Source organism: Hyaena hyaena, unplaced genomic scaffold (genome assembly GCF_003009895.1).
Source record: "Hyaena hyaena isolate Hyena2069 unplaced genomic scaffold, ASM300989v1 scaffold_18, whole genome shotgun sequence".
In the NCBI taxonomy this organism is placed as follows: Eukaryota; Metazoa; Chordata; class Mammalia; order Carnivora; family Hyaenidae; genus Hyaena; species Hyaena hyaena.
The window spans coordinates 6,004,410-6,031,055 of record NW_024080649.1 but is presented as its reverse complement, the minus strand read 5'-3'; the positions used below and the strand labels follow the sequence as shown (position 1 = coordinate 6,031,055).

Sequence of the window (26,646 nt, the reverse complement as noted above, 5' to 3'; positions counted from 1 at the left end):
ACACAATGCTTAAGCACAGGGCAAGTGCTAGGAGAAAGGTGTGGTTGCAAATTCCAGCTCTGACATGTGCTCATCACAGATCCTTAACAAGGTATTTCTCTTGAGAAACTTTCCCGATGAAACACCTACCTCTTTCACTTGTCTGGAAAATTAAAGATATGGTATGAGAAAGCCTTGGTCTTCTGGCTGGCTCTTGGGAGGTGCTTCATAAACCGAGTTCTCTTTCCTAAAATCTTTATTTTGCGAAGTTCCTAGCTCAGTTCCATTACTCCCTTCCTAACAACCGTGCTTGATGTTATAATGAGAGAGAAAACCAGCTTGGGCTCCAGGCTATTCCATCTCAACCTCAATGAGACCACCTCTCAACTGTGCTTGTCTTTCACACAGCCCACCCGATAAACAGGATGCAGTATTAGCTACTAAGAGATTTTCAGTAGTTTGGTTATATAGAGTTTTTGCCCTTAGAAGATTAATTGGTCAACCCCCAATCATAAGTATTCTAAACACACAAATCTGGTAAGTGCTTTAACCCCTTGTAGGTTGCTGACTCTTTGAGAAGAATCTTATAAAAGCATACACCATCTTCCTTCCCCTAAATGTACAAACTGTACACTGTACACACACAACCGTCCGCTCACAATTTCTGGGCTTCCCAGATCCTCAGCAGCCTCTGGGTTCAACAGAGAAAACAGATGGCTCCACAGGCTCATTAAAGGACCAAAGTCCCCACATTCCTCGGTGCTGATACACAGAGAACAGTGACAGCAGGAGAAGCAAGATCTCACCTTGATCCTGTACATATAATTTACACCCTGACCTTCCGGCCTAGTGATGTTTCTTTTTCTGAAAGCAGAACTGAGTTAGGGAATATTCAACCCACCTGCTTACCTGTGAGATACCAAGAAGGTGTTAGCCATGAAAATGGTGTCCGTTGTTGACTGCTGTACTTCCTCCAAAAGCACATCTGCCATGGTGCACTGGAGTAGGCGAGGGAGCTCCTCATTTCGGTCCCCGTCAAACATGCCATACACGGCTCCCACTCCCTCTGCAAAGTTATCCACAGCTAGGGCAGATACACACAGCCTGTAACACAAATATGAATGAGAGAAACAAACATCAAAGAAAGTTATGGTAAAAGGACTATTCTTCAGGGAGCCTTCTTTGAAAAGTATTAATTGAGGGTGGAAAGAAGAGTAGTAAATCCTAATCTACACATGAAATAATTATTAGATAATTAAGTAGCATCTGAAAGAGTTGATGTTCTAAGACTCGGGAGAATTCAGCCCCACTCAGGAGCAGTACATAATAGCTTTGCAATGCTGCCACAGGCTGGAAAGAGGAAGTGTTTTCTCTTAGCAGTGATTAATGACTAGTGTGGTCAACATCCTTCAGCCAAAGATCCCCAGGAGCACAACAATGGTTGAACAAGTTGGGTTTATTATGCCTTGCAGCAAGAGAAAATGTGCACCATGGGGTGCACTCTGGGGTGAAAAGGTTAAGAGCATGTTGGAGAGAGGGGCGCCTGGGTGGCTTAGTCGGTTGAGCGTCCGACTTTCGCTTAGGTCATGATCTCGCGGTTCGTGGGTTCGAGCCCCGCGTCGGGCTCTGTGCTGACTGCCAGCTCAGAGCCTGGAGCCTGTTTCAGTCTGTGACTCCCTCTCTCTCTGACCCTCCCCTGCTCATGCTGTCTCTCTCTCTCTCTCTCCTAGAAATAAATAAAAATTTAAAAAAAAACATTAAAAAAAAAGAGCATGTTGGAGAGAATCTACTACAGGATTTGGGCTTTTGTTGGGTCATTTCGGGGAAGGTCTAATGAAATGGGGGATCATCCAAGATTGGGTGCTATCAGAACATGGGGCCATTGTGTGGTTGGCTATCTTAGTAAATGTTATCTATAGGGAAAGAAGATTAACAGGAGGATAAAGCTGTAATGGGTAAAGAAAGTAGCAGTCACCATTTCAGCCCTGAGAGGGGCTGTTTGGTATTTTGTGGACTGTGTATTCATCTTGTTTTTGTTGCACTGCATCACGGTCTCAGGGGGATCTTCTATGATGCTGGCATTCTATGATCTGTTTATGTCCCACAGAGAACAACATGGCCTTTCAGCATCAGATCAGTCAGGGGCTGCCTTTTTCATCTCTCTCCATGGCCAAGATACTCACTTATTTCTCTGCCCTGCCATCTCAGCCAGTCCATGGCTCCAGAAGGTTGACGTAACTGTAGAATCGGTGGTTGGCAAAGGTTTCTGATCAATTTTCAGGGTTGTGATATGGCTGTGGGAAGTGCAGGGAGGGAAGATTAAACTGCATATGCTTCTGTGTTTTACAAAAACTATCCCAACAAGAACATGTGTTTTTATAAAATCATGTGCTAACAGACCAGAATTCATCAACAGGGAGACTAAATGAAAGTAGTGTACTGATCCACTGGCCAAGGAGGAGAAGGGAAAGGAGTAGAAGGAAGAAACAGAGGTCAAATATTGCTACAACTGATCCCCTTCGTTTCAGTGAAAAACTAAGCACAAAAAAGGTTTCAAAGTTTTAACCAACTCTCTACTTAAATAAATATTGTGATAAAATGAAGTCTTGGTACAATGAATGAGCCTACATCATTTCTTCGATGACGTAATGTAATGTAATCGGTATCACCTTAGATGTTTATGTAAAAATATTCAGTGTGTGGCTGAGCAGCAGCCATGAGGCTGAGTTCTGATATAAATGGGCTGTATACTAGAGACAATATCCATCCATAACTGAATTAAATAACTGAGGGGCTTTATGGCCAAACTCATCCTATTCTTTTAATTAATCAAGATCTCCACAGACCTTCAGGAGATCCACACATGGCAGGTGAAACTAAGAGCAAATGTGGATTCAATTTCAAAATTTTTCCTACCTAAATGTGTCCAGCGTCTTGTGTTCCAGAACCAGATTTGTATTTCCGGTCAGGTCAAGATCTTGTAAAGTAGCAGGCAGAGCCTCCGGAATCAGGATCTCTGTCAAGTCATTGCAACTTAGGTCCACAAACTGAGAGGAAAATGGAGAAATCAAAAGAAAACACATCTCAGAAAGTGAATTCTTAACTCCTTAACACTCAGTCCCCTACCATATCCTCAAAGGAAACTTCATTTCTTCCCAGGAATCCATTAAATCTATTGTGATCCCAAACTGCCACTTGCTTTTCTGTTATGAGAACACCCTGCCTTTCCTCCAGCAGGACACCATTCCATCACACAAAAGTACCTGGATCTGAGGCAACTGCAGAATTTCTGGGAAAATACTGATGTTGTTGGAGTGTGCGACAAGGGTGTGAAGCCTTCTGCAGTTGGCTATGGTTGTGGGAATGGTTTTAAGTTTGTTGCCACTTAGGTTCAGTTCTTCCAGCTGCTCCAATTTATTTAGTTTGCTGAAAAACAGATAGCACAATGCACTCAAAATGAGCGGCTGCCAAGCCAGTTTGACAGCAGCCACAGAGTGTGGCGGCAACCTGGTCTGCTGCCAGAGGACTAGTCAGAATGAAACAACCAGACACCAACAAAGGAAACAGCTCCCCAACGTGACTGCTCCTGCTGAATCTCAGCCTCATCTGCCTCTCACTGTGTTTCAAGGACTGAAGCTTTCCCTTGCATCTCTTATGGCTGATGCATTTTGTGGGTATGAACACTATCTGACTTATGGGAAGTGGCTGAATCAGCACTAGCCAATGATTAGAAGATTATTATGGTAGTTGCTTGGCCACTGACTAGTTGCAAAATACTGTGATATTTAATGTCAGTGGATATCAATATCCTCAGGTGTAAAGTACTAAATCATCACTAAGATTCCACTCAGTGTTAAGTTTCTACACTTACCTATTCATAACATAATCCATCTTCAGAAAACATTTAATGAGTGCTTCCTAAATGTACAGCCATGTGCTAGAGGCTGTGATATAAGCAAATCACATCGTTCTGTGGGACTAAGCAAAACTTTCTATACAGCAAGCAAAATGTCTTCAGAGAGCCTAACATCTTTATCTACATTATTACAAACTGCTGTGATTTATTTATAATTTACTGATTTAAGAATTATAAAAATAATAAGCTGCCATAATGTGGAGAGAAAGTTTGGAAAATATATAAATCAACAATACCACCCATCTGAAATTACTTGTTTTGCTAAATGAGATTCATATTCAGAACTTTCATATGCATATTTGTTTTATATAAAATTTCCAAAATTTTTATATGCATATTTGTTTTATATAAAATTTATATCCTGCCCTTTTCATATATCATAAACAATTTTTTTAAGTTTATTTATTTATTTTGAGAGAGAGAGAGAGAGAGAGCGCACAAGCATGGGAAAGAGAAAGAGAGAGAAAGAGAATCCAAAGCAGGTTCCACACAGCACAGAGCCTGATACAGGGCTGGGGCTCACAAACTGGAAGATCATGACCTGAAAAGAAATCAAGAGCTGAAGGCTTATCCAACTGGGCCACCCAGGCGCCCCTCCATATCTCATAAATAATGTCTATTGCTAGAAAATTCAGGGGTGCCTGGGTGGCTCAGTCGGTTGAGCGTCTGACTTCGGCTCAGGTCATGATCTCATGGTTTGTGAGTTCAAGCCCTACATCAAGCTCTGTGCTGACAGCTCAGAGCCTGGCACCTGCTTCAAATTCTGTGTCTCCCTCTCTGCTTCTCCCCTGCTCTCACTCTGCCTCTCTCTCAAAAAAAAATAAAGATAAAAATTTTTTTTAAATTCATAAATACTTTTTAGTAACGAAGCTCAGTAAACTAAAATTGTTTTCTTTCTGATTACAAAAGTAATGCATACTCATTGGAAAAAAAACCCTGAAAAATAAAGATGAACAGAAAAAAATTCTTTTATTCCTACTAATAGAGATAATCTCTTAGAATAGTTTGTGGAGTGATTCTTGTTCTTTTTTAATGCAATAAACTATATTTTCATATTAAAAATGATACGATATATATTAATAACCCCCCCTTTTAATTTTAACAATACGATACAATTTTAACAATACAATTTTAACAATACATTTTTAAAGTGTTCTCTTGTCCAAATCTCCTGCTTTTCTCTTATACTACTCCCTGCTTGAATCTAACTTGTGAACAGAAATGCAGAATCCCTATCTCAGCCAGTTTCTTCTGGAGCACCCAGAACTACACTAGATTCTGAAAGTAGTCCAGTGGGACACGTGGGAGGCTCAGTCGGTTAAGTGTCCAACTCTTGATTCTGGCTCAGGTCACGATCTCACGCTTGGTGATATAGAGTTCTGAGTGATGATCTGCGCGGACAGTGCAGGCTCTGTTTGGGATTCTCTCTTTCCCTCTTGCTGTCCTCTAACCCACTCACACACATGCGCACTCTAATAAATTTTTTTTAAAAGCCAAGAAACAGAAGATTTGGACTGTGCCTGTGTAACTAAACATTGTTCAGGAGATGATGTGACAATATATATATTATTCAGTATACAACACATTTTCTTTAATATATCACTCCTAAATTCCATTTAATTTTATTATCTGTATTTAGAATAGTCTAATTTTGTGTGATGTCCTAATTCTTATCTTTACTTCTAACCTATTTTCATAATCTTCAATGAATTTTAAGTTTTGTATCAGCCTGCCTTTTTTTAATAAAGAAAAATTAAAAAAATTTTTTTTGTTTATTTCTGAGAGAGAAGGAGAGACAACATGAGCAGGGGAGGGTCAGAGAGAGAGGGAGACACAGAATCCGAAACAGGCTCCAGGTTCTGAGTTGGCTGTCAGCACAGAGCCTGATGCGGGGCTTGAACCCACGAACTGTGAGATCATGACCTGATCTGAAGTTGGACGCTCAACCGACTGAGCCACCCAGGTACCCCATGTATCAGCCTGCTTTTGACTTCCAACAATTAGAGTGTCATCAGATTAGGAGGAATTCATTAGCTTCAGAGTATTATATCTCGTATCTCCCAACAGCTTCAAAACCAATACAACTTGTCAATGGTCTGTTGTTTTCACTTTACAGGAACATATCTGAGGACAATGGAATTAATAGGATTAAGATTCTGCATTAGCTTTAAAAGCCATTGTTCAAATTCTCTGAAGGAAGCAATCTTGTCCTTGCTGGTCTTCTATAAACTCCAAATACCTCATTTCATAAACAATCACAAAAATTATAATCTCTAGAGGCGCTTGGATGGCTCAGTCAAGTATAGTGCAGTACTCCTGATTTCAGCTCAGGTCATGACCTTGCGGTCATGAGGAAGAGCCCCGGGTCAGGCTCCTCACTGGGTAGGGAACCTAGTTGAGACTCTCTCTGCCCGTTCCCTACTCATACTCTCCTCACTCTCCCTCTCAAAAAAAATTATAATCTCCATGAATTTTTCTAAGTTAACCACATTCTAAGAAAATTTGTGAAATATAATCAGAATCAAAATATAGTTTTGTTTTCCAATTATATCAAACATATAATTTCAAATCATAACATAATTTTATATGATATATATAATTTCAAATTATATGAAATGTTATTCCCATAAAGCCTTCATTTTTGAAAACATGATTTTTACTGAGTACTTTCACAGTACAGATGGGATTTTTCTGGCATCAAATTTTCTAAAATTTTTTTTATCAAGTGTATTTTGGAAGATATTTATTTCTCCACTAATACTGTTTAAACTTTGACAGCATTAAATATCTCTCTTATATTTTCTTATGGGTATAGCCTGGCTATATCACCACCTCCTCCAGGAAAACCAACCCGCCCCAAGACACTGTGTGGTGCAGTTAGCTATCTATGCATATCTTTAACATCCTGCATTCATTCATTCATTCATTCATTCACTCACTCATTCAGATTTTATTTTGTTTAAAAAAATTTTTAATGCTTATTTATTTTTGAGAGAGAGCAAGAGATACAGTGTGAGTGGAGAAGGGGCAGAAAGAGGAGACACAGACTCCAAAGCAGGCTCTAGGCTGTGAGAACCCAACACGGGGCTCAAACTCACAAACTGTGAGATCATGACCTGAGCCAAAGTTGGACTCAACCGACTGAACTACCCAGGTGCCCCCAGATTTTATTTTTAAGTAATCACTACACTCAACATGGGGTTCGAACTCACAACTCCAAGACCAAGAGTCACACGTTCTACCGACTGAGCCAGCCAGGCACCCCAAAATCCTGCATTTATTACACTGCATTGCAATTACCTATTACTTGTCTATTTCCCCTATTTGACCGTAAGTTACTTGAGGACAGAGACTCTAACGTAATCACCACTGTTCCCCTAGTACTTATGCTGTACTTGACATACAGAAGTCATTTAAGATATGTATAACGAATAAATTATGTACTCAACAGTATATTATAAAACAGTGTTGACAAGAAAAAACTGTTTTCAGAATATATTTCATAAGCTTGTACTTTTCTAGGCTGAAAATTCTCAGACCATTATTAAGTAATTAGAAGAAAGAATTAAATGCATTTCAGCCATGACTTCTCTGGTTACAGATACTTAACAACTGGGTACAGATTTTCCCGTTCAACTCGTAGAATCACAGCACTAGTAAGTGGCTCAACATAAAGTAAGAGTACCCAGTAAGATAACTATAATGTGGACTGGCAAATGCAGAATTCACATTATATGTCTATGTCTGAAATGACCAAAATCTGCATCTGCTTACCTTGCGGGAAAGGTCTGTAGCTGGTTGTTTGCAAGGTGCAAAATTCGCAGGTGTGGGTGCCCCACCAGAACAGGCACACACTGGTCTGTCAGGAGGTTGTTGGTCAGATAAAGCAGCTGCAGAGCACTCAGACTCTCCTCTCCAGCGCCAGCAGATGGCAAAGATTCCAAACTGTTTGCAGATGCATTCAAGTATCTGAGACTGACGGAACACAAACAAATCATCATTTCCTTTATGGTTATTTGTTACCATCACATCATCTCAGTGTGGAACACTTTCATTTCATCTTCCCAAACTTGTGACACAAGTAATTTCCTCCAAGGTTTTCTCCAATTGATTCTACCTATACAACCTTTTATTCAACTCCTGCAAGCCAAGCAGAGAGAAAAGAATTCAGGCTTGGTTGTGGTTCTTGGGCTCTGGGTGGCTGGATTCTAACCCAGTTTCATCTTTTACTGTCTGCTGCTATGAAAAAGGTGTTGAATGTCATGTTCACGAATATCTCAACTGTGAAGACATCCTTCAGAAAAGTTTTTTATTTTAACAGGACGTTTATTTAGCCATTCCCCATTATAGTCCCCTATAACGGACATACAGGTTGTTCACAAATGTTTGCTATTACAGACACCTTAATGAGCAACTCAGTATCCTTCTCTAATTATTTCTTTAGGCTATATTCCTAGAAGCAGAATTTGTTGGGTCAAAAGATACATGTATCTTTAAGATTTGTATATACATACTGTCAAAACTTAAACTACAGGAAGTCTATACCAAGTTGTACCTTCCACAAGAAGGATGTAAGAATGTGTTTGCTCAATTCTTTGTCAACACGGAGTATAATTCACTTTAATCTCTGCCAATCTCATAGGTAAAACATGATATGATGTTTAAAATTTGCCTAGCATGGTGTCTGATATTTATAGAACATGCTCAAATAAAAGGCAGCTAGTATTATTAACACTGTTGTGTGGTTTAAAAAAATTTTTTTAACATTTAATTTTGAGAGAGAGAGAGAGAGAGAGAGAGAGAGCGAGTATGAGTGGTGGAGGAGCAGAGAGAGGGGGAGACACAGAGTCAGGAGCAGGCTCCAGGCTCTGAGCTGCCAGCACAGAGCCCAACGCAGGGCTCAAGCTCACAAACTATGAGATCAAGACCTGACCTGAAGTTGGACGCTTAACCGACTGAGCCACCCAGGTGCTCCTCGTTGTTGTGTGTTCTTAAGTCGTCTTCATACTGTGTGATCTATAGCCCTAATTAGCTTTTTAGCTGTTGAGGGTTGTGCTCTGTGCAGAGTATTAAATAAATGTCATCAACAGTTTGCTACAGCTACTCAGTAACTTCCTTACTACAGATTCTAAGGCTGTAAACTAATTTTATTCAAACTGTCATTAAAACTAAATGCAGTGGAGGGGCACTTTTAGGGTAACTCGGTTGAGTGTCTGACTTCAGCTCAGGACATGATTTGCGGTTCATGGGTTCAAGCCCCAAATCAGGCTCGCTGCTGTCAGCTTGTCAGTGTAGAGCCAGCTTTGGATCCTAAGTCTCCCTCATTCTGCCTCTCCCAAAAATAAATATATATTAGAAAAAAAAAAGAATTAAATGCAGTGGGGTGCCTGGCTGGTTTAGTCTGTAGAGTGACTCTTGATCTCAGGGTTGTGGGTTCGAGCCCCATGTTCGGTGTAGAGATTGCTTAAAAATAAAATCTTAAAGAAAAAAAAAAGAACTAAATGCAGTGTTATGCATTACTAACAAATACCTATTAACAAGTTAAATGTTACTGCATTAAGATCCCATATAAACATTCAAAAAAGAAAACTGCCCTCAAATATTTTCTAGAATTTCCAAAGATTTTACTTTTAGGAAAATCCAACCAAGTATATTATACCTTAAGAGGTGTATACGCTACAAATCAAAACCACATTGAGATACTATCTCACACTAGTCAGAATGGCTAAAATTAACAACTCAGGCAACAAGAGATGTTGGAGAGGATACAGAGAAAGAGGAACTCCCTTGGACTTCCTCTTGAACTTCCCATTGGGAATGCCAACTGGTGCAGCCACTCTGGAAAACAGTGTGGAGGTTCCTCAGAAAATTAAAAATACAACTACCCTATGACCCAGTAATAGCACTGCTAGGAATTTATCCAAAGGATACAGGAGTGCTGATTCATTGGGGCACATGCACCTCAATGTTTACAGTAGCGCTGTCAACAATAGCCATATTATGGAAAGAGCCCAAATGTCATCAATGGATCAATGGATAAAGAAGATGTGGTTTATATATACAACAGAATACTACTTGACAACGAAAAAGAATGAAATCTACCATTTGCACCAACGTGGATAGAACTGGAGAGTATTATGCTAAGTGAATTAAGTCAGTAACAGAAAGACAGATATTATATGATTTCACTCATATGTAGAACCTGAGAAACTTAGCAGAAGACCATAGGAGAAGGGAAGGAGAAATAAGTTACAGAGAGCAAGATTCTTAAATACAGAGAACAAACTGACGGTTGATGGGAGTAGGGAGTTGGGGAAAATGGGTGATGGGCATTGAGGAAGACACTTGTTGGGATGAGCAATGGGTGCTGTACGTAAGTGATGAATCATGGGAATGTACTTCTGAAGCCAAGACTACATTGTATGTTAGCTAACTTGACAAGAAATTAAAAAATAATAAATAAACCTTTAAAAAATGAAGGAAAAAAATCAAGAGAGATGTATAATCTGCCAAACAAAGAAAAGCCAGGCATTTGTGAGCTAAATGCCTTTTGTATGTACCCTATAGCCTTATGTTAAAGCACTACGGCTTATCTCCACTTTCTCTATTTCCAAACTGAAGCCGATAAATATTGCCTTCTCCCTACTGCAGAAGACAAAAATTAAAACCAGTTTTCACTTAATGGTGACAAAGATATTGTATAAACCTGATTACCGGAAGTAACAGGAAGACATACTATCTGTTAACTTATAATGAGAAAGCAAATAATACCTTTTAGAACAATTTTACCTTTAAATGCACAATTTTCAACGTAAGCAGTAAAAAAGCAGTGCACATAAGAATGTAACTTGAGAATAGCTTGATAAAGCAAGAAGCAAAACCTAAATTAACTTTAGTGATGTCCTTTACTCCCAAATGCAAAAGCTGAAAATTGTCCAGGAAAGCTCTATTAGAATATTATGATTTTTAAGAGGTCATAAATGTATTCATTTTCTGAGATGAAAGCCTGTTTGAAATTTCCCAACCTGTTTGAAATTGTTTACAATACTAAAACTTCTTAAATATTTGACGGTTATTTCAACTTTTGAGTTGAAGGTTACTGCCTCATACAACAGTGTCATATTTTATTTCTTATAAACCACAAATAAATAAATCTTTACCCACAGTTGAACAGGTAAACACTGTAAATATAGTTCCAAAGATCACTCCAATGACAAGTCAATGCAGTTTCCTGAGCCAATGATTCTGCTCTTCTAAATAAACTCTATAGTACTTACTTTAAGGCCTTGGAGAAGAGAGTATCTGGCAGCTTGGTGAGGATGTTGTGCTGAACATCCAGCACCTCGAGAGGGATGTGGTCCACCAGCGCTGGCAGGCTCTGCACCTGGTTGTGCCCCAGCATCAGTTTTCTAAGACTCAAGCTACTAAGAATTCTAAGGAACAGTACAAAGAAACAAATAAAAAACTTACTTAAAGCATTTTTTCTGAGTCTGCCCTTGGCTATTTCACTGAAATCAGTAAACTAATAGAAACATATTCTTCTAGACAGTCTAATCACTGGCAAGCACTTAAGCCAACAAAGCGGCCATGACCATATGCTTACCCACCTCCCACCGGGAAGTCATTAAGGATATTCTGGGAAAAGGTGACTTAATGAAAGCAAACAGCACAGAACAGACCTAAACAAAAAAAGCAATTTCTGGAATAAACTGATTTACATTTTAAGTCTAGACAGCACCAAAAATTCAGCTTGTCCTTGAACAACATGGATAGGAACTGCATGGGTCCATTGACATGCGAGTTTTTTTTTTTTAAATATATAAGTGCAAAACAGTACTATAAATGTATCTGCTCTTCCTTAGGACTTTCTTAATGAGATTTTTTCTCACTGAAAAGATACTGTATTGAAGAATACAGTATCTAATGTATACAACACACAAAACATGACTTTATGTTATCAGTAAGGTTTCCAGTATACGGTAGGCTGTTAGTAGTTAAGTTATGGGAGGAGTCAGAAGTTACACATGGATTTTCAACTGTGCAGGGGTCAGGACACACAGTGTTCAAGGATCAAATGTAACTGACTATAATCAGTAACGAAATTTATTATAACAAAAACTACTACTACCACTTAAAATGTGCTAGGCCACTTTAACTATTAAGTTCAGAAGGGTTAAGGGACTATTGATTTGCTAAAGATCGCACACAGAATGTGGCAAACAGTATGGTCAGGACTTGAACTAAGGTCTGATTCCAAGGCTGCATTCACACCTACCATGTTGCATGCCTGCAGTTTACTTTAAATACTCCACTAGGAGATAAGAACACATTTTACACCTCAGTGCCACTGAATGTATCATCTCCTCAGCCCTAGCATCTCCCTCTCTCCCCCTGCACATACAGAAATCTCACCATATTGTTAGGTCAACTCAAATATGCAATTCTCTCATGAAGCATTCTCTAATTGTTTAAAGTTGTGAATTTCTAAAGCACTTTATTTCTACAGTGTAGTGATGAAGAGTGAAGGCTTCAGAGTAAGAACGACTACATTCAAATGTCAGCTCCCACCATTTCCTAACTAAGTGTGACCTCGGGCAAGTTACCTAACCACTGCAAGCCTTTGTTTTCTCATTTGTAAGATGAGAATAACGGCATCTATCTAATAAGGGATTAAGTAAGATAATAAAAGTGAAGTTCTTAGAACATTACTCAGTTCACAAAACTTATCCAATACAAATGATCTATTATCACAAAGAGATTGCTGCTCTATGCCAGTAACTCTTGTTACGTTTTATCACAGTTATCAGTGCACAAGTTACCCCAACTATCCACTTACCAAGTTCCGTGCAGGCCAAGCCTATGCATTAGCCATTACCATATTCCTTACAGCAATTCACACTGCCCTGCACTCCGCAGGTACTCCATACTCATCGAACAAATGGATGAAAGTACCTTTGAAAGGCAACCCAAATCTAGGGAAATAATTACACATACATACAAATACATACACTAATACATACATACATTAACACACACATACCTCATGGGAACCTCCGTCAGAAGATTACAGCTCACATCTAATATCTCCATCTTCTTTGCTTCACAGGCCCAATCAGGGACACACTCCAGCAGGTTTCTACAGAAAATAATTAAAGGCATCGCTGATGATGATGCATGGTACTCCTTTCACTAGTCTGTCATGTATCTGTTAACCAGCCCTTGAGCTCCTTGTGGGCAGGAGCACGGGCCCCAAGGCATTCCTAGCATGCTACCTGGAATATACTAAGTGCTCAATAAACGTTGTTGATAGAAAGCAGAGACGGACAAAGACAGAAACATGCATTATATTGGATCAATTATGCTACCTGCACAAAGAAGATACAAAGGCTTTGAGCAGTAGGAAAGCACATAAGTAGTGCAATGAGATGAGAGAGAGATGAGAAAAGACAATGAAAGAAGTGGCAGTTTAAACAAACTTTCAAAGATTAGAAGGATTTCCAGAGGTAATGAATGAATGAAAGAGAAGAGAAAGAAATTCTGGAGAATATGAACCAAATGAATAGAAGTAAGGATGTAGGGGCAAAAGACAAGTGGCAGGGAAGGCTGCAAATTATTTAGAATGTGAACTCAAGCATTAAGCAGAGTACCGGGCAGACACTCAGGAAAAGGAATTCCATTTTCAGATGCTACTTAGCTTTGCTATGGCTCGAAGTACCTACTGATCAATAGATCAACTCGAGGCAGAAAGTAGTAGGCATTGTAGGAGAAGCACAGATACTGTCTTGACAGCTTAGTGAAGGAAGCACTTTGCCTTACATTGATCAGGGCAAACTCCCCAAGAAATAAGACATCTGGGTCGGAATTTGAAGAGTGTTGTACAATGACCCGAGATAAGAAGGACATACCAAGCAAGAGGTGACGACATGAATTAGAGCAGAAACCAGAAAGGAAATGGCATGATGTATGGGGGATAATAAGAAGTCTGGTGATGCTAGAGCAGCAAATACAGAGCCAAGTGGTAAGAAACAAAGCCAGAAAGACCTTTATCATATCTAGCAGGTTGTGACTTTATCCTGCAGGTACAAGAGAATCACTAAAGGGCTTGGAAGCAGTAGGGAACAGTCTTGTACTTTATTTATTTTTTAGTATTTATTTATTTTTGAAAGGGAGAGAGGCAGAGAGCAAGGGAAACAGAGAATCCCAAGCAAGCTCCATGTTGTCATCAAAGAACCCAACACGGGACTCAAACCCACGAACCGTGAGATCATGACCTGAGCTAAAATCAAGGACACTTAACTGAGTTGGACACTTAACTGACGGAGCCACCCAGTCGCCTCAGTTCTGTACTTTAAACAGTTCACTCCGTGTGTACACAGAGGTCTGACTGAGGTGCTTATATTAATAAAAGGAAGAACAATTAGGAAGCCGTTACAGAATTCCAGACAAGAAACGACATGGGCCTAAACCGGTGGTAGTACATATGAAAAGGAGAGGGGTGATTTCAGAAATACTTAAGAGTCAAAAATCAAAACAACTTGGAGATGAATTAGACATGGGAGTAGAGCAGAAACGGAAGAATAAAAAATGACGTTAGGCTTCTTGTCTAGACCGCCAGGGAGAAAACCACACCCAGAGGAAGGACGAGTAGGCTCCAAGTGAGCGTGGGTATGTGAGTCTCGAGTGGCGTCCACCTGAAATGACTATCTTACGGTAATGCCAAGAGCTGAAGCAGGCACAAGGCCATAAGCTAAGGCAGGGCTGGAGGAGTGGATAAGGAGTTTCATTTTGCACATATCTGAGGTACTTGGAGATGCGCAGGTCAAAAATGTCTCATGTGAAACTGGACACATGGGTCTGAGGCTGGATGAAGACGTCTGGGCTGGTGATCCAGGTGACACTGATGCCAAAGTAGAGCTGAAATCCCTGCAGTAGAGGAGACTATTAAATGAGAAGTAGGATGCAAGAGAAGAGCCAGAAAAAGTGACCATAAAAGACCAGCCAAGGAAGAGGGGTACCAAGAGACAAGAGTGGTTCGAAGTAGCATGAAAAAAATGAGATCATAAGGAAGCATTTTTGAAGAAAAGAGAAAGATTACCAGTGTCAATATAGAAAAGTTCCATACAAGAAGGTCCAAAGCAAGCTGTGGGGGGATAAACAAATGAGAACCGAGGAAACCTAGCCAACAAATGAAAATACTGAGAAATTTGGATAAAAAGGGGATGAGAAGAATTAGATAGTAGCCAGAAGGGCTGCAAGATAAAGCAGACTCTGTTAACAAAGACGGAGAAGGTATGAGTGTGTGTACAGACTGAGAAAAAAAAGAACACACACAAGAGGTGAGGAAGTAGTGACTGACAGAGCAAGGTCCAGAACAGCAGAGTGGATGCCATCCCAGGCCCAGAGGATGCACTGGCCCTGAAGAGAGGAAAGAAACTGAGAATGGATATGAATTACATCAATTTAAGCAAGGTGATAGGAAGTTCAGAGAGATCACCCAAGACGGCCTACTTTCTCAATCAGGTGGGAAGCTAAGCTCTAGAGTGAAGGAGTTGGGCCTAGTGCAGGTGAGGGTAAGAGAAGTTGGACCATGTGGAGCCAATGCCTAGGACACTGGTGAGGTTGGAAAGTGTGAATTTACAGTGGTGTCCGTATTATTTTCTTTAGCAATGATGAAACTCAGAGGAGAAGGTAAATCTTAGTGTTGATCCATGCTGGGGTTTTGCTGTAAAGGTATGACAGAAAGAGACGGATGGAAGGGAATCTAAAACAACAGCTTAATAATAATGATAATAAAAATAACAACAAAAAGAAATCTGGTTATATAGCAGCTAATATTCTCTGAAAGACTCTTTTATGCCAGGCACCATGGTAACATTTTGCATTTATTACCTCACTTAATCTTTACAACAACCCTGGCCATATGTCCACTACCCCTTCTACCTGCTCCGTCATCTATAATCACACACTTACAATGCTGCCCTGTCACTGCTGGATTGTCACACTCTCCACTAGGCCCTAAACTCAGCCAATGAATCCTGAATGTGCAACAGTGTTAAAAATGAAGGAAAGAAAGCAAACCTCACTTATATCTGTTCTTGACCACAAACAGAATAAGATTCTGAATACAATTAATATCTCTCTGAACATAAGACCAACATGGGTTATATCAAAAAAGAGGATAAAATTGTAAACATAAGTTACTAAAACCAAGACAAGTTATCTGATTCCAATCAGCAAAAAGGAAATCCTGCCATGAAGAAGATAAAAGGTCTTCTTTGTTTGCATCTCATTCTAAATCCCCAGACTTTTTAAGAATAAAGAATTCACAGGCACCTTTCTGTTTCGAGAGGACTTTCCCTTTAAATAAATGGTAGCACCATTAAAAGTATTCCTCCACTCATCCTTTCTCCTCCAGGCTATCCAAATATTTTCATGTATTTAGATTTTTTACACCTCAAAACTACCAAAGTGTCCACATTCATCTCTTAAATACTACGAATCAAACAAGCACCACTCTCCTGAGACACACTCACCGGGAAAGTTCTAGAGAAGTAAGTTGGCTGGGTACGGGATAGACATTCACTGCTGTCAGCCCTAATCAAAAAACAAACAGGTGTTAGTGATATTCTCCAAAGAAGAAAGTAACTGAGAGTAAACAGGAGCAAAGTGGCTTAGTGAAATCACCAGATAGAAAACTGATGTCATCTCCTGAGATGAACTTAGCACAAAAAGCAGAGTAACGGACACTGACTAACTTTACCTACCTTGAAAACCAAATAAAACAACTAATTAAAGGATCTTGTTTACTGGCAGGCAGGCAGTTGTTAAATGTTAGCTGTGACTACTTAGCTTTCTAATTTAAAAACAAATTAATAATTGAATTTTTACAGGCAATTATCTTTTCATTAAAGTAAAAAAATATACATATATAAAAGTACAACAATCTTAAGTAAATAGATCAATACATTTTTACAAACAGAACACAATGGGGTAACCAGTACCCAGATCAAGAAACAGCATATTACCAGATGCCCTAAAATTCATCCCTGTTTCCCCTTTCTGTCACTGCCCACCAGGGCGACCTCCCTCCCCACCCCCGACTTCCAATATCACAGATAGCTTTTGTCTATCCATATATATACATACGGAGCGTCTGCATAATGTTTTGTCTGGCTTTATTTACTCCACATTGTGCCTGTGAGAACAACTATTCATGTATATGGCTGTAGTTCATTCTCATGGCTGTATAAAATTCTTCATATAATTATACCACAATTTATGTACCCATTTTAGAGTTGGTGGGCATTTAAGTCTTTTCCAGTTTGGGGTCCCTATGAATAGTGCTTCCATGAACATTTTTGTGCATGTCTTTTGTGCACTAATGTAAGCAGCATTTATGCTGAGTATAAGCTAGCAGAGAGTGAGTACATATTCAGCTTTAGTAGGTAATTCCACACAGTTTTCCAGGGTGGTTATACCAATCTACAACTAATATTTTCAGTGATTTTTCAAGGACTATTTTAGTCATTCTGGTAGGTGTGTAGTGGTGTCACACTGGGTTTCAATGTGCATGTCCTCGATGACCAGGGGGTCGGTGCCTTTTCTTACACTAACTGATCACTTGGATAACTTCTTTTGTGAAGCTGAGTTCTTTACTTTGGGGACATCAGAATTCTGTGAATTCTTCCAGATTATAGAACTTAAGGCTTCTTTCTGTAAACAGAGTGGCTAACTTCACATAAGCCCCATTAAGTTCAGTTCTGTGACAGAATCCCAGTTACCAAAGACAGGATGTATGTCTATGAGGTCTTTTCAAGCAGGGCCACTCATTTATTCTCCAGATACATTAAACAGAAAATGGGCCTAAAAGTAAATATTTCCACAACAAAAAACTGACTACCATCTTACAAGAATATGACACAAGTCGACACTCATCAGCTTTGACAGTTTTGACCCAAGCAATTAATCTAAGCTACAAGTTGAAATTTCTCTAACATGATAAAAGGCAATGAAAAGAGAAGTCTTTAACTACCTTTTATCTTAATAATGTATTTTAGAGATACAGAAAACAGAATAAAATAATGAATACTTTCACCCATCGTCCAACTTTTAACAAATCTTCACATTCTGCCTGTTAACATTCAGACTTTATCAAGAATTAAAACACTACACACACCAAGAGGTAAACATCATCCTGAATATTTTATCATTCCCATGGATACTTTTATACTCTTCTGGCAAACACAGAGCTAAGGCAACAACTTTTCTGTGTGTTTGAAATTTGACACAACTTTCTTGGTGTACAAATACTTAAGCATTTTTTTTTTTTTTTTTGCTAAAACAATGTTTCTAAGGTTTATCCATATTAATACACAAATCTTTAGGACTTTCATTTCCATTGCTGTGCAATATTCTATTTTATAAATATGTCACTGTTTAGTGTATACATTTTCCTATCAATAGTCCTATTTTTTTTTTCACCATAACAAACAACGCTGTGAGAAAAACTCCAGTACACATGTCCTGGACACATGAGGATGTCTCTGGGAGCTATCCCAAGCAGAGGAGCTGGCAGAATATGCACTACATCCATCTTTGACTTCTCTGAACATTGTCATACCGCTCTGCAAAATGGCTTTACCAACTGACCCTCTCGCTGGCAGGGCAGAGGCTGCTGCTTCTCCACATCTTCAATAGTGCTTAGTGGGATTTATTTTTTTTAATTTGATGAGTGTAAAATGGCGTTATCAAAATTTGCATTTCTCTGGCACTTAGTGATACAGAACATCTTTCTCCATCCTTCCTTAAACACAGAAAACATAATTATAATTTCCTTGGTAAAGAACTCTGGGGGCACCTGGGTGGCTCAGTCGGTTAAGTATCCAACTCTTGATTTCGGCTCAAGTCATGATTTCACAGCTCATGAGTTTGAGCCGGGAGTCATGCTCTGAGCGATCAGCATGGAGCCTGCTTGAGATTCTCATTCTCCCTCTCTCTCCGTCCCTCTCCCGGTTGCATGTGCTCTCTTGCTCTCAAAATAAATACGTAAACTTAAAAAAAAAGAACTCTCCATAAAAACAGTAAGACAAATACAAGGACTTTTACACTGAAAAATATTCTTGGAGCAAATCACTATTGAAATAAGGAGCGTCTTGTTCTAGAACTGAGGCAGTACAAAGTTTTGGACTAGATATGGGCACTTTTTCTGTAAAGAGCTAAACATTTAATAAATGGTTTAGGCTTTGCACGCCAAGCGATGTCTCTTACAACTGCTCAATTATGCCACTGTAGCGCGAGAGCAGTAATATGCAACCAAATGAATGTGGATATCTTCCAATCAAACTTTACTGATTTATCACTGATATTTGAATTTCACATAAACTTTCCTAAGTCAAAATTCTTTTCTTTTTAACTATTAAAAAATGTGAAAACTCATTCCCTGTGGGCCATATAAAAACAGGTGCTGGGCTGTAGTTTGCCAACCTTTGTTTTAAGCTATTCCTGATACTCTGTTTTGAACATGCTTGCCCACCCTCCTACCTTGTTATTTTGCAAAATGCCTCTTATTATACTCACTTAGGGAATCTCAAATTACTCTCCAATGCCTTTTTATGCATATCCCAGCCATCTAAGTGTTGACAGCAAACTTAAAATACAAAGCTGGTCTCAATAAACCTCAAACTACACTTTGCAGAGTGGCTAAGGAACACCACAGATGCCACTGTTCTTAGAAAGCTCTTGACTGTGAGCTACAAGAGAAAAAATAGGAGGCTGGATGGATAACTCACTGTTCGAATTGGCGTAGAGAGTTCGAAGGGAGAAGCCACTGAGTGTCAGCTCTCTCAGTTGGTTCCGCTCACAATGCAGCTGCTCCAAGCTACACAAGGAGCTGAGATCTAAGTCAGCCAGTTGATTGTCCCGCAAATCCATGTGGGTGATGTATTTATTTCCCTCCAGATTTTCAGTAACTATGGTTTTCAAATGGTTCATCCTTAATAAAGACATAAGGATATCATTAGAAATAAACTCTACTAAATGTGCTTATCAAAAGAAAGAGATATGATCCCTTTCTCTCTTTACCACACAATTAAAAAATTTCACTACTTGCTTCATTTTGCAAGGTATTAATAACTGCAGAGAGCTGTACCTTGAGTTCTTTCTTTATAAACTAAGTTAGACAGTCCAGACTTGCAAATAAGTATATACAAATTAAATAAAGAAAGAGGGAAGAGGGATCATGCCTACAACAGTTACTTAAAAACTTACATCCAAATACTTAATAAAGTTAGGTAGGTATGAAGACACACGCCACAGGAACAAGAAGATGAACATAACCGAGAACACTGCTGGGCTAATGAGCAGCAAAAAGCAGTCATAGTGTACCATGTAGAGAGCAAGAGGAAGCAGCCAGACTTTCTCCCGTTTCTGCCTGCTCTCTCTTATGCTAAGATTCACATTACATTAATTAATAGAGAGAAAAATAACCTGTATCTATATGAAGTAGTTCAAGGGCAAATTATAAAAAATGGCTTCTTGGTTCTCTTCTATACAAGTATAGGATTTAATGCACATAGCCATGTTCTAATTTTTTTTCTATTTCAATACACTTTTCTGTTACTTTTTTTTTTTTTTTTTTAATATTTACTGAGAGACATAGAGAGTGAGAGTGGGAGGGGAAAAAGAGAGAGGGAGACACAGAATTCAAAGCAGGCTCCAGGCTCTGAGCTGTCAACACAGAGCCAGAAGTAGAGTTTGAACCCACAAACAGTGAGTTCATGACCCGAGCCAAAGTTGGATGCTTAACTGACTGAGCCACCCAGGTACCCCTCTGTTATTATTTCTTTACAAGGGACATCAATGGCTTAGTATAAATGACAGAACATTTACTCTATGTGGATACGTGTCTTTTATGTGTGTCTTTTATCAGCTTTCTTTAGGGAAATATTATAAGCAGAAAATAAAACTCATAAAAAATTCATAGGAGAATCTTTAACATTTTAATTCCAACACAATGTATATCAAGAAGAAACCCAATGATTCAAGAGAAAAATGGCCAAGTTCAAGAAAAATACAAATTACCAATAAGCATTTAAAAAGATGCCCCGGGGGGCGCCTGGGTGGCTCAGTCGGTTAAGCGTCCGACTTTCGCTTAGGTCATGATCTCGCGGTTTGTGGGTTCAAGCCCCGCGTCGGGCTCTGTGCTGACTGCCAGCTCAGAGCCTGGAGCCTGTTTCAGTCTGTGATTCCCTCTCTCTCTGACCTTCCCCTGCTCACACGGTCTCTCTCTCTCTCTCTCTCCTAGAAACAAATAAAAACATTTTAAAAAAAAAAATTAAAAAAAATAAATAAATAAAAAGATGCTCCGGGGCATCTGGGTGGCTCAGTCAATTAAGCGTCCAACTTCAGCTCAGGTCATGAACTCATGGTTCAAGAGTTGAAGCCCTTTATCGGGCTTTGTGCTGGTAGCTCAGAGCCTGGAGCCTGCTTCAGATCCTGTTTCCCCCCTCTCTCTGCCCCTCCCCCATTTACATTCTGTCTCTCTCTCTCCACAATAAATAAACATTAAAAAAAAGATGCTCAACTTCACTCGTAAGTAAAAGAATGCTGATTAAAACAATGAAGTATTATTTTCTCCTACTTCACTGACAATAAAGAAAAAGGCTGCTAAGATCCAACATTGATAAGTGTGTGTAGAGATGGGAATTCTCATAAAATGTTGCTGGAGGATAACTCAGAACAACCTTTGTCAAAGGTATTGTAAAAGTGTCTATCATGTGCTACACCTACCTCACTCATCATCTCTCTGCTACTGAGTGAAAACCAAAGCTTTACTACAGCTTGGAAAATGTCATAGGGAAGTCTTCATAAAGAGAAAACGTAAAAGGCCATCAGAGGTCCATCTAGAAAAAGACGTGGTAAAGAAGGGCCTCACCTTAAATCCACATGTTTGATATGGCACATCCTGTTCAGCACCCCGAGGTTTAGGACTTCCAGGCAATTTCCTGCCATAACTACTTTATCTAACATAGTGAGTTTCTCATAAACCTCAGGAATATGACTGAAGTTGTTGAAGGAAATTCCCAGGGAAGAAAGCTGTTGCAGATTTTCTAATTCCTCAGGTAAAGTTGCCAGAAAGTTGCCATCAAGACAGAGGGTTTGAAGACTGCAGGAAGAAAATAAAACAAGACTTTAGGAAATGGTTTAATTGGAATGAAAAGAACTAGAAATATGGATTCTGACTTACATCACTAATATATTATGAATCCAATAATGACAAAAAACCCTATCTACAGAAACTCAATAAAATACACATAACTGACATGGATGGTAACTCCAACATCAAAAATAGTCAGACCCTCTGCTATTGAAACTAAGGGACTAACTAGTTACTGCTGCAAGTATCTGCTGCTGACTAGAATCCTCATACTTAGATGATTAATTTCCCTGCAAGAGCTCATGGGACTACCTCATTCCAAATACCAAAAAAAGCTCCTTACTCTGCAAGTAAAAAATAAGTCTAGCAAAAGTCAGATACTTACTTTAGCAGATTGCCAATTTTGCTTGGTAAATCATGAAATCCATTACAGGAGAGGTTGAGCTCGGTCAGGGTAGAAATCTCACATAATAATACAGGAAACAACCCAAGCTTATTGTGGGACAAGTTCAGGCCCTTCAGCTGAGAAAATCTAAAATGCAAACGTATAAATTATACTACTGAATGAAAAAGCCATCTATTAAAAAAATTTTTTTAATGTTTATTTTTGAGAGAGAGAGAGAGAGAGAGAGAGAGAGAAAATGTGAGTGGGGGAGAGGCAGAGAGAGGGAGACACAGAATCTGAAGCAGGATCCAGGCATCCAGGCTCACAGAGCCTGACATGGGGCTCAAACTTATGGATCATGAGATCATGACATGAACCAAAGTCAGACACAACCGACTGAGCCACCCAGGCGCCCTAGCCGTCATTTTAGATGTCCACTGCAGAATTTGTTCCACATAACCTGTTGAGCACTCACTACCTGCCAAACATTGTACACAGCACAGACACTAAAATGCCTAACACTGGCACCATACAATGAAGGAAATCAGGTCTAGGGCAATGGGACTTTTTCTTTTCCCTAAATAGGCAGAACATTTTAAAGAAAAGCTCATATCAAAGTCATATTGATATGCTTAAACCTCTTCCTTTATTAAATTTCTACATGCAATATATAAAACTTTGTAATAATTCATCAACTCATGGACACAGGAATAGCTAACAAACATGCACATCAAATCCCATTATAAGCAACTTCTTTTTACATATTGAAATTATATTGGCTCAAATGTCACTTGAAATGAATGGGCCACTTAGACCTTTAAAATATGTACGTATTAATTGAGTTTTACTGTAATATGATCTGAAAGAGAACATGAAATAGAAGTAAAAGTATCTATACTATCTTAGCTAGAGATAATAATATAAGCTGGATCAAAAGAAATCACTCTGCTAATTCTACTTAGGAATATTATACTTATGATTATACTAGTGCAAGAGGGTAAGGCTGAGGTGTTCTCCACGGTAACAATCCGTATCACCTACTTCTAGATATGAGTCACTGGTACCTCACTCTAATGCTTACCTCTTCCAAATTTTCAACTTTTGATTTCCAACTATCCAGACCTCGAGTATGACTGTTTCTTTGGCTTGGTGCCATGACTTCAGAATTCCTAATCCAGCCCTCAAATTAGATTAACCCTATTTTCACAGCAACTCAGCAGAAAACATTAGTAAATGCTAGAAACTCACTTAAAATTATAGCTTGTATTGTTTTTACATACCAATATAATTAAAAGTTATCTCATTACTAAATACAGGCTTAAACCTAAAAAGCTTTGTAAAACACATCAGATGAGATAAAAATACAGTGCTTTCTCAAAATTATTCTAGAAATGTTATTAAATAAAATAATGTCTTTTTTTTTTTTTTTTTTTTAAGTAGGCCTCATGCCCAGCACAGAGCCCAACACAGGGCCCAAACCCATGATTCAGATCAAGACCCAAGTCAAGATCAAGAGTTGAATACGTAACTGACTGAGCCACTCAGGCACCCCTAAAATACGTACTTTCAATGTGTGTTATTATTATTTTTTTTTACTTCATTAAAATTTAATATTTTTGCTTTGTGAAATACAACATTAAGAGAATAAGCAGACACGCTATGGACTGGGAGAAATATTTGCAAAATAACCATCCGATAAAGGAATATTATTCAAAGTAAACAAAGAATTCTTAAAATTCAACAATAGGAAAGCAAAGAACTCAATTAAAATATAGGCCAAACTTTTTTTTTAGTTTATTGTCAAGTTGGTTTCCATATAACACCCAGTGCTCATCCCCACAAGTGCCCTCCTCCATGCCCATCTCCCCCCCTCCCCCCTCACACCCATCAGTCCTCAGTTTGTTCTCAGCATTCAAGAGTCTCTCAAGGTTTGCCTCTCTCCCTCTCCCCCACTATATCCCCCCCTTCTTCTCCCCCATGGTCCTCCGTTAAGTTCCTCCTAATCCTCCTATACATGCAAACATATGATATTTGTCCTTCTCTGCCTGACTTTTTTCACTCAGCATAACACCCTCAAGGTCCATCCATGTTGCTACACATGGCTAGATTTCAATAGCCAAAGTAATATTGAAGAATAAAACCAAAACGGGAGGTATCACATCCCAGACTTTAGCCTCTACTACAAAGCTGTCATCATCAATGTGTATTATCTTTTTAATCATCATGTAGTCTGAACTCTTTAATTTCCAATTTCTCCCTTGCTCACAAGCCCAATTACTTATACCAAATATTTATTAAAATTTTTTTTAAATGTTTTATTTATTTATGAGAGTGAGAGTGAAAGCAGGGGAGGGACAAAGAGAGAGGGGAACAGAAGATCTAAAGTGGGGTCTGCACTGAGAGTAGCAAGCCTGATGTGGAGCTTGAACTCAAAACTGTGAGATCATGACCTGAGCTGATGTTGGATGCTCAACCAACTGAGCTACCCAAGCACCCCTCTTCCATCCATTTTCAACTTTTTTTTATGTTTTTATTTTATTCTTAAGAGAGAGACAGAGTTTGAGCTGGGGAGAGGCAGAGGGATAGGGAGACAGAATCTGAAGCAGGCTCCAGGCTCTGAGCTGTCAGTGCAGAGTCCAACATGGGGCTTCAATTCACAGACTGCGAGATCATGACCTGACCGAAGTCAGATGCCTAACCAACTGAGCCACCCAGGCGCCCCTCTTTCACCCTTTTTCAAAGGGAGAAGAGAGATAAGATGGGTGGATGGAGGGAATAGGAATATATTCTATTAAAGATATATGGGCCATAGTCCCTAAGGAGTGAAATGGTTCCTTTATCAGAGGGGACAAATTTCATATCTATCTAAGGCTTAGAAGCTAGTGTTAGCAGGCACACAGGAAAAAATAAAAGCCCCACACTGGGAATGGAATTCTTGAAATTGGGACTATTTCCTTTAAGTTATTTAAATTTGACACTTAGGTTTCAAAAACTTGCCATACACTCAATCTCTCAATTTATCCTGGCTTCAGATCAGGTGTCACTATCAGTGACTTATTAACAAGATTGTCTAGCTCAATGGCAGCGCACTGTGGCATCCATAACAGAATATTTGCATCTATCTCCTGTCTTATGGAGGGAAAGGAAGAGTACGAAAACTGCGTAAACAGGAGTGCCTGGGTGGCTCAGTAGGTTAAGCAACTGACTCTTGATTTTGGCTCAGGTCGTAATCTCACAGTTCCTGAGTTCAAGCCCTATGTCAGGCTCTGCACAGACAGTGTGGAGCCTGCTTGACATTCTCTCTGTGCCCCTTCCCCATTTGAGAGCACATGTGCTCTCTCTCTCCCTCTCTCTCAAAATACATAAACTTAAAAAAAAAGAAAAAGAAAAAGAAAAGAGAATATGGCATAAATAAAAATTCTACTTCTCTTCAAAACAGAAAAGTTTTGAATACGTATATGATGATAAGCATGCTCACCTTCAGGTACAGACAACTAAGATAGTGATCACAATTCGGTGTGAATAAGTTAGTCTGGAAACCTATTCTCCACATACCTATAGAGAGTGTCAAGGCCCCCTGGTCTCTCCAACTGCATGAAGTTGTGTCGCAAGTTGAGGTAGGTGATATCTTGACTGTAGAAGAGATGCTCAGGAACCTCCTCAAGGCTGTAACACGAGAGGTCAACGGTGCTGAATCGCTGGGACACCACCTGAACGGGGTCAAGGAGAAGTGCCATCTGAGCTACAGCAGTGAATGTCTCTTACCCAGCAAAGGAAGGAATGCCATTTATACAAAAAGGTGCTGATTTTAACAATGGGAAAGAAAAAAGGTAATGAGATCCAATTACTCATTTAGAGAAACCAGTTCGTTTTTCCTTTTTCCTAAAACTAATAAGCTGCTTGAAACACACAATGGTGCAGGCTGTAAAGTGTCTAGAAGGTAAAAAAAAAAAAAAAAAAAACCATCATAAAGAGGGAAAGTTAATATTTCATGCAAGAAGTTAAGATGATTCAAAAGAACTATACAAAACTTTGGCAGGCTATGTGATATTGAAAGCCATGGCCCTTTGTACCCACACGGGCTCTGCTACTTACCAGTGCAGTTTGTTCATCTGTTGTGAGGATAAAATACACTATCTCAGCAAACAGTATGCTGCTTAGTATGTAAAAGGTGCTCAAAAAATATTAACTTCTCTTTATAAGGCCAAAAGA

General features: G+C 39.2%; 1 protein-coding gene across 1 annotated transcript in view; it reads right to left on the bottom strand.

Annotated features, from left to right (window-relative positions):
• The window catches only part of PHLPP2 (PH domain and leucine rich repeat protein phosphatase 2), a 77,534-nt gene that overhangs the window by 8,567 nt on the left and 42,321 nt on the right, over positions 1–26,646 (bottom strand). Inside the window, exons 6-17 of the mRNA XM_039223303.1 lie at positions 25,990–26,144; positions 22,435–22,581; positions 21,828–22,058; positions 19,684–19,886; positions 16,429–16,489; positions 12,936–13,031; positions 11,173–11,328; positions 7,670–7,870; positions 3,243–3,405; positions 2,896–3,026; positions 2,163–2,273; positions 889–1,083 (exon numbers count right to left, since the gene is read on the bottom strand). Coding sequence (XP_039079234.1) covers positions 889–1,083; positions 2,163–2,273; positions 2,896–3,026; positions 3,243–3,405; positions 7,670–7,870; positions 11,173–11,328; positions 12,936–13,031; positions 16,429–16,489; positions 19,684–19,886; positions 21,828–22,058; positions 22,435–22,581; positions 25,990–26,144 — 1,850 coding nt within the window. The remainder of the gene's footprint in view (positions 1–888; positions 1,084–2,162; positions 2,274–2,895; positions 3,027–3,242; positions 3,406–7,669; positions 7,871–11,172; positions 11,329–12,935; positions 13,032–16,428; positions 16,490–19,683; positions 19,887–21,827; positions 22,059–22,434; positions 22,582–25,989; positions 26,145–26,646) is intronic.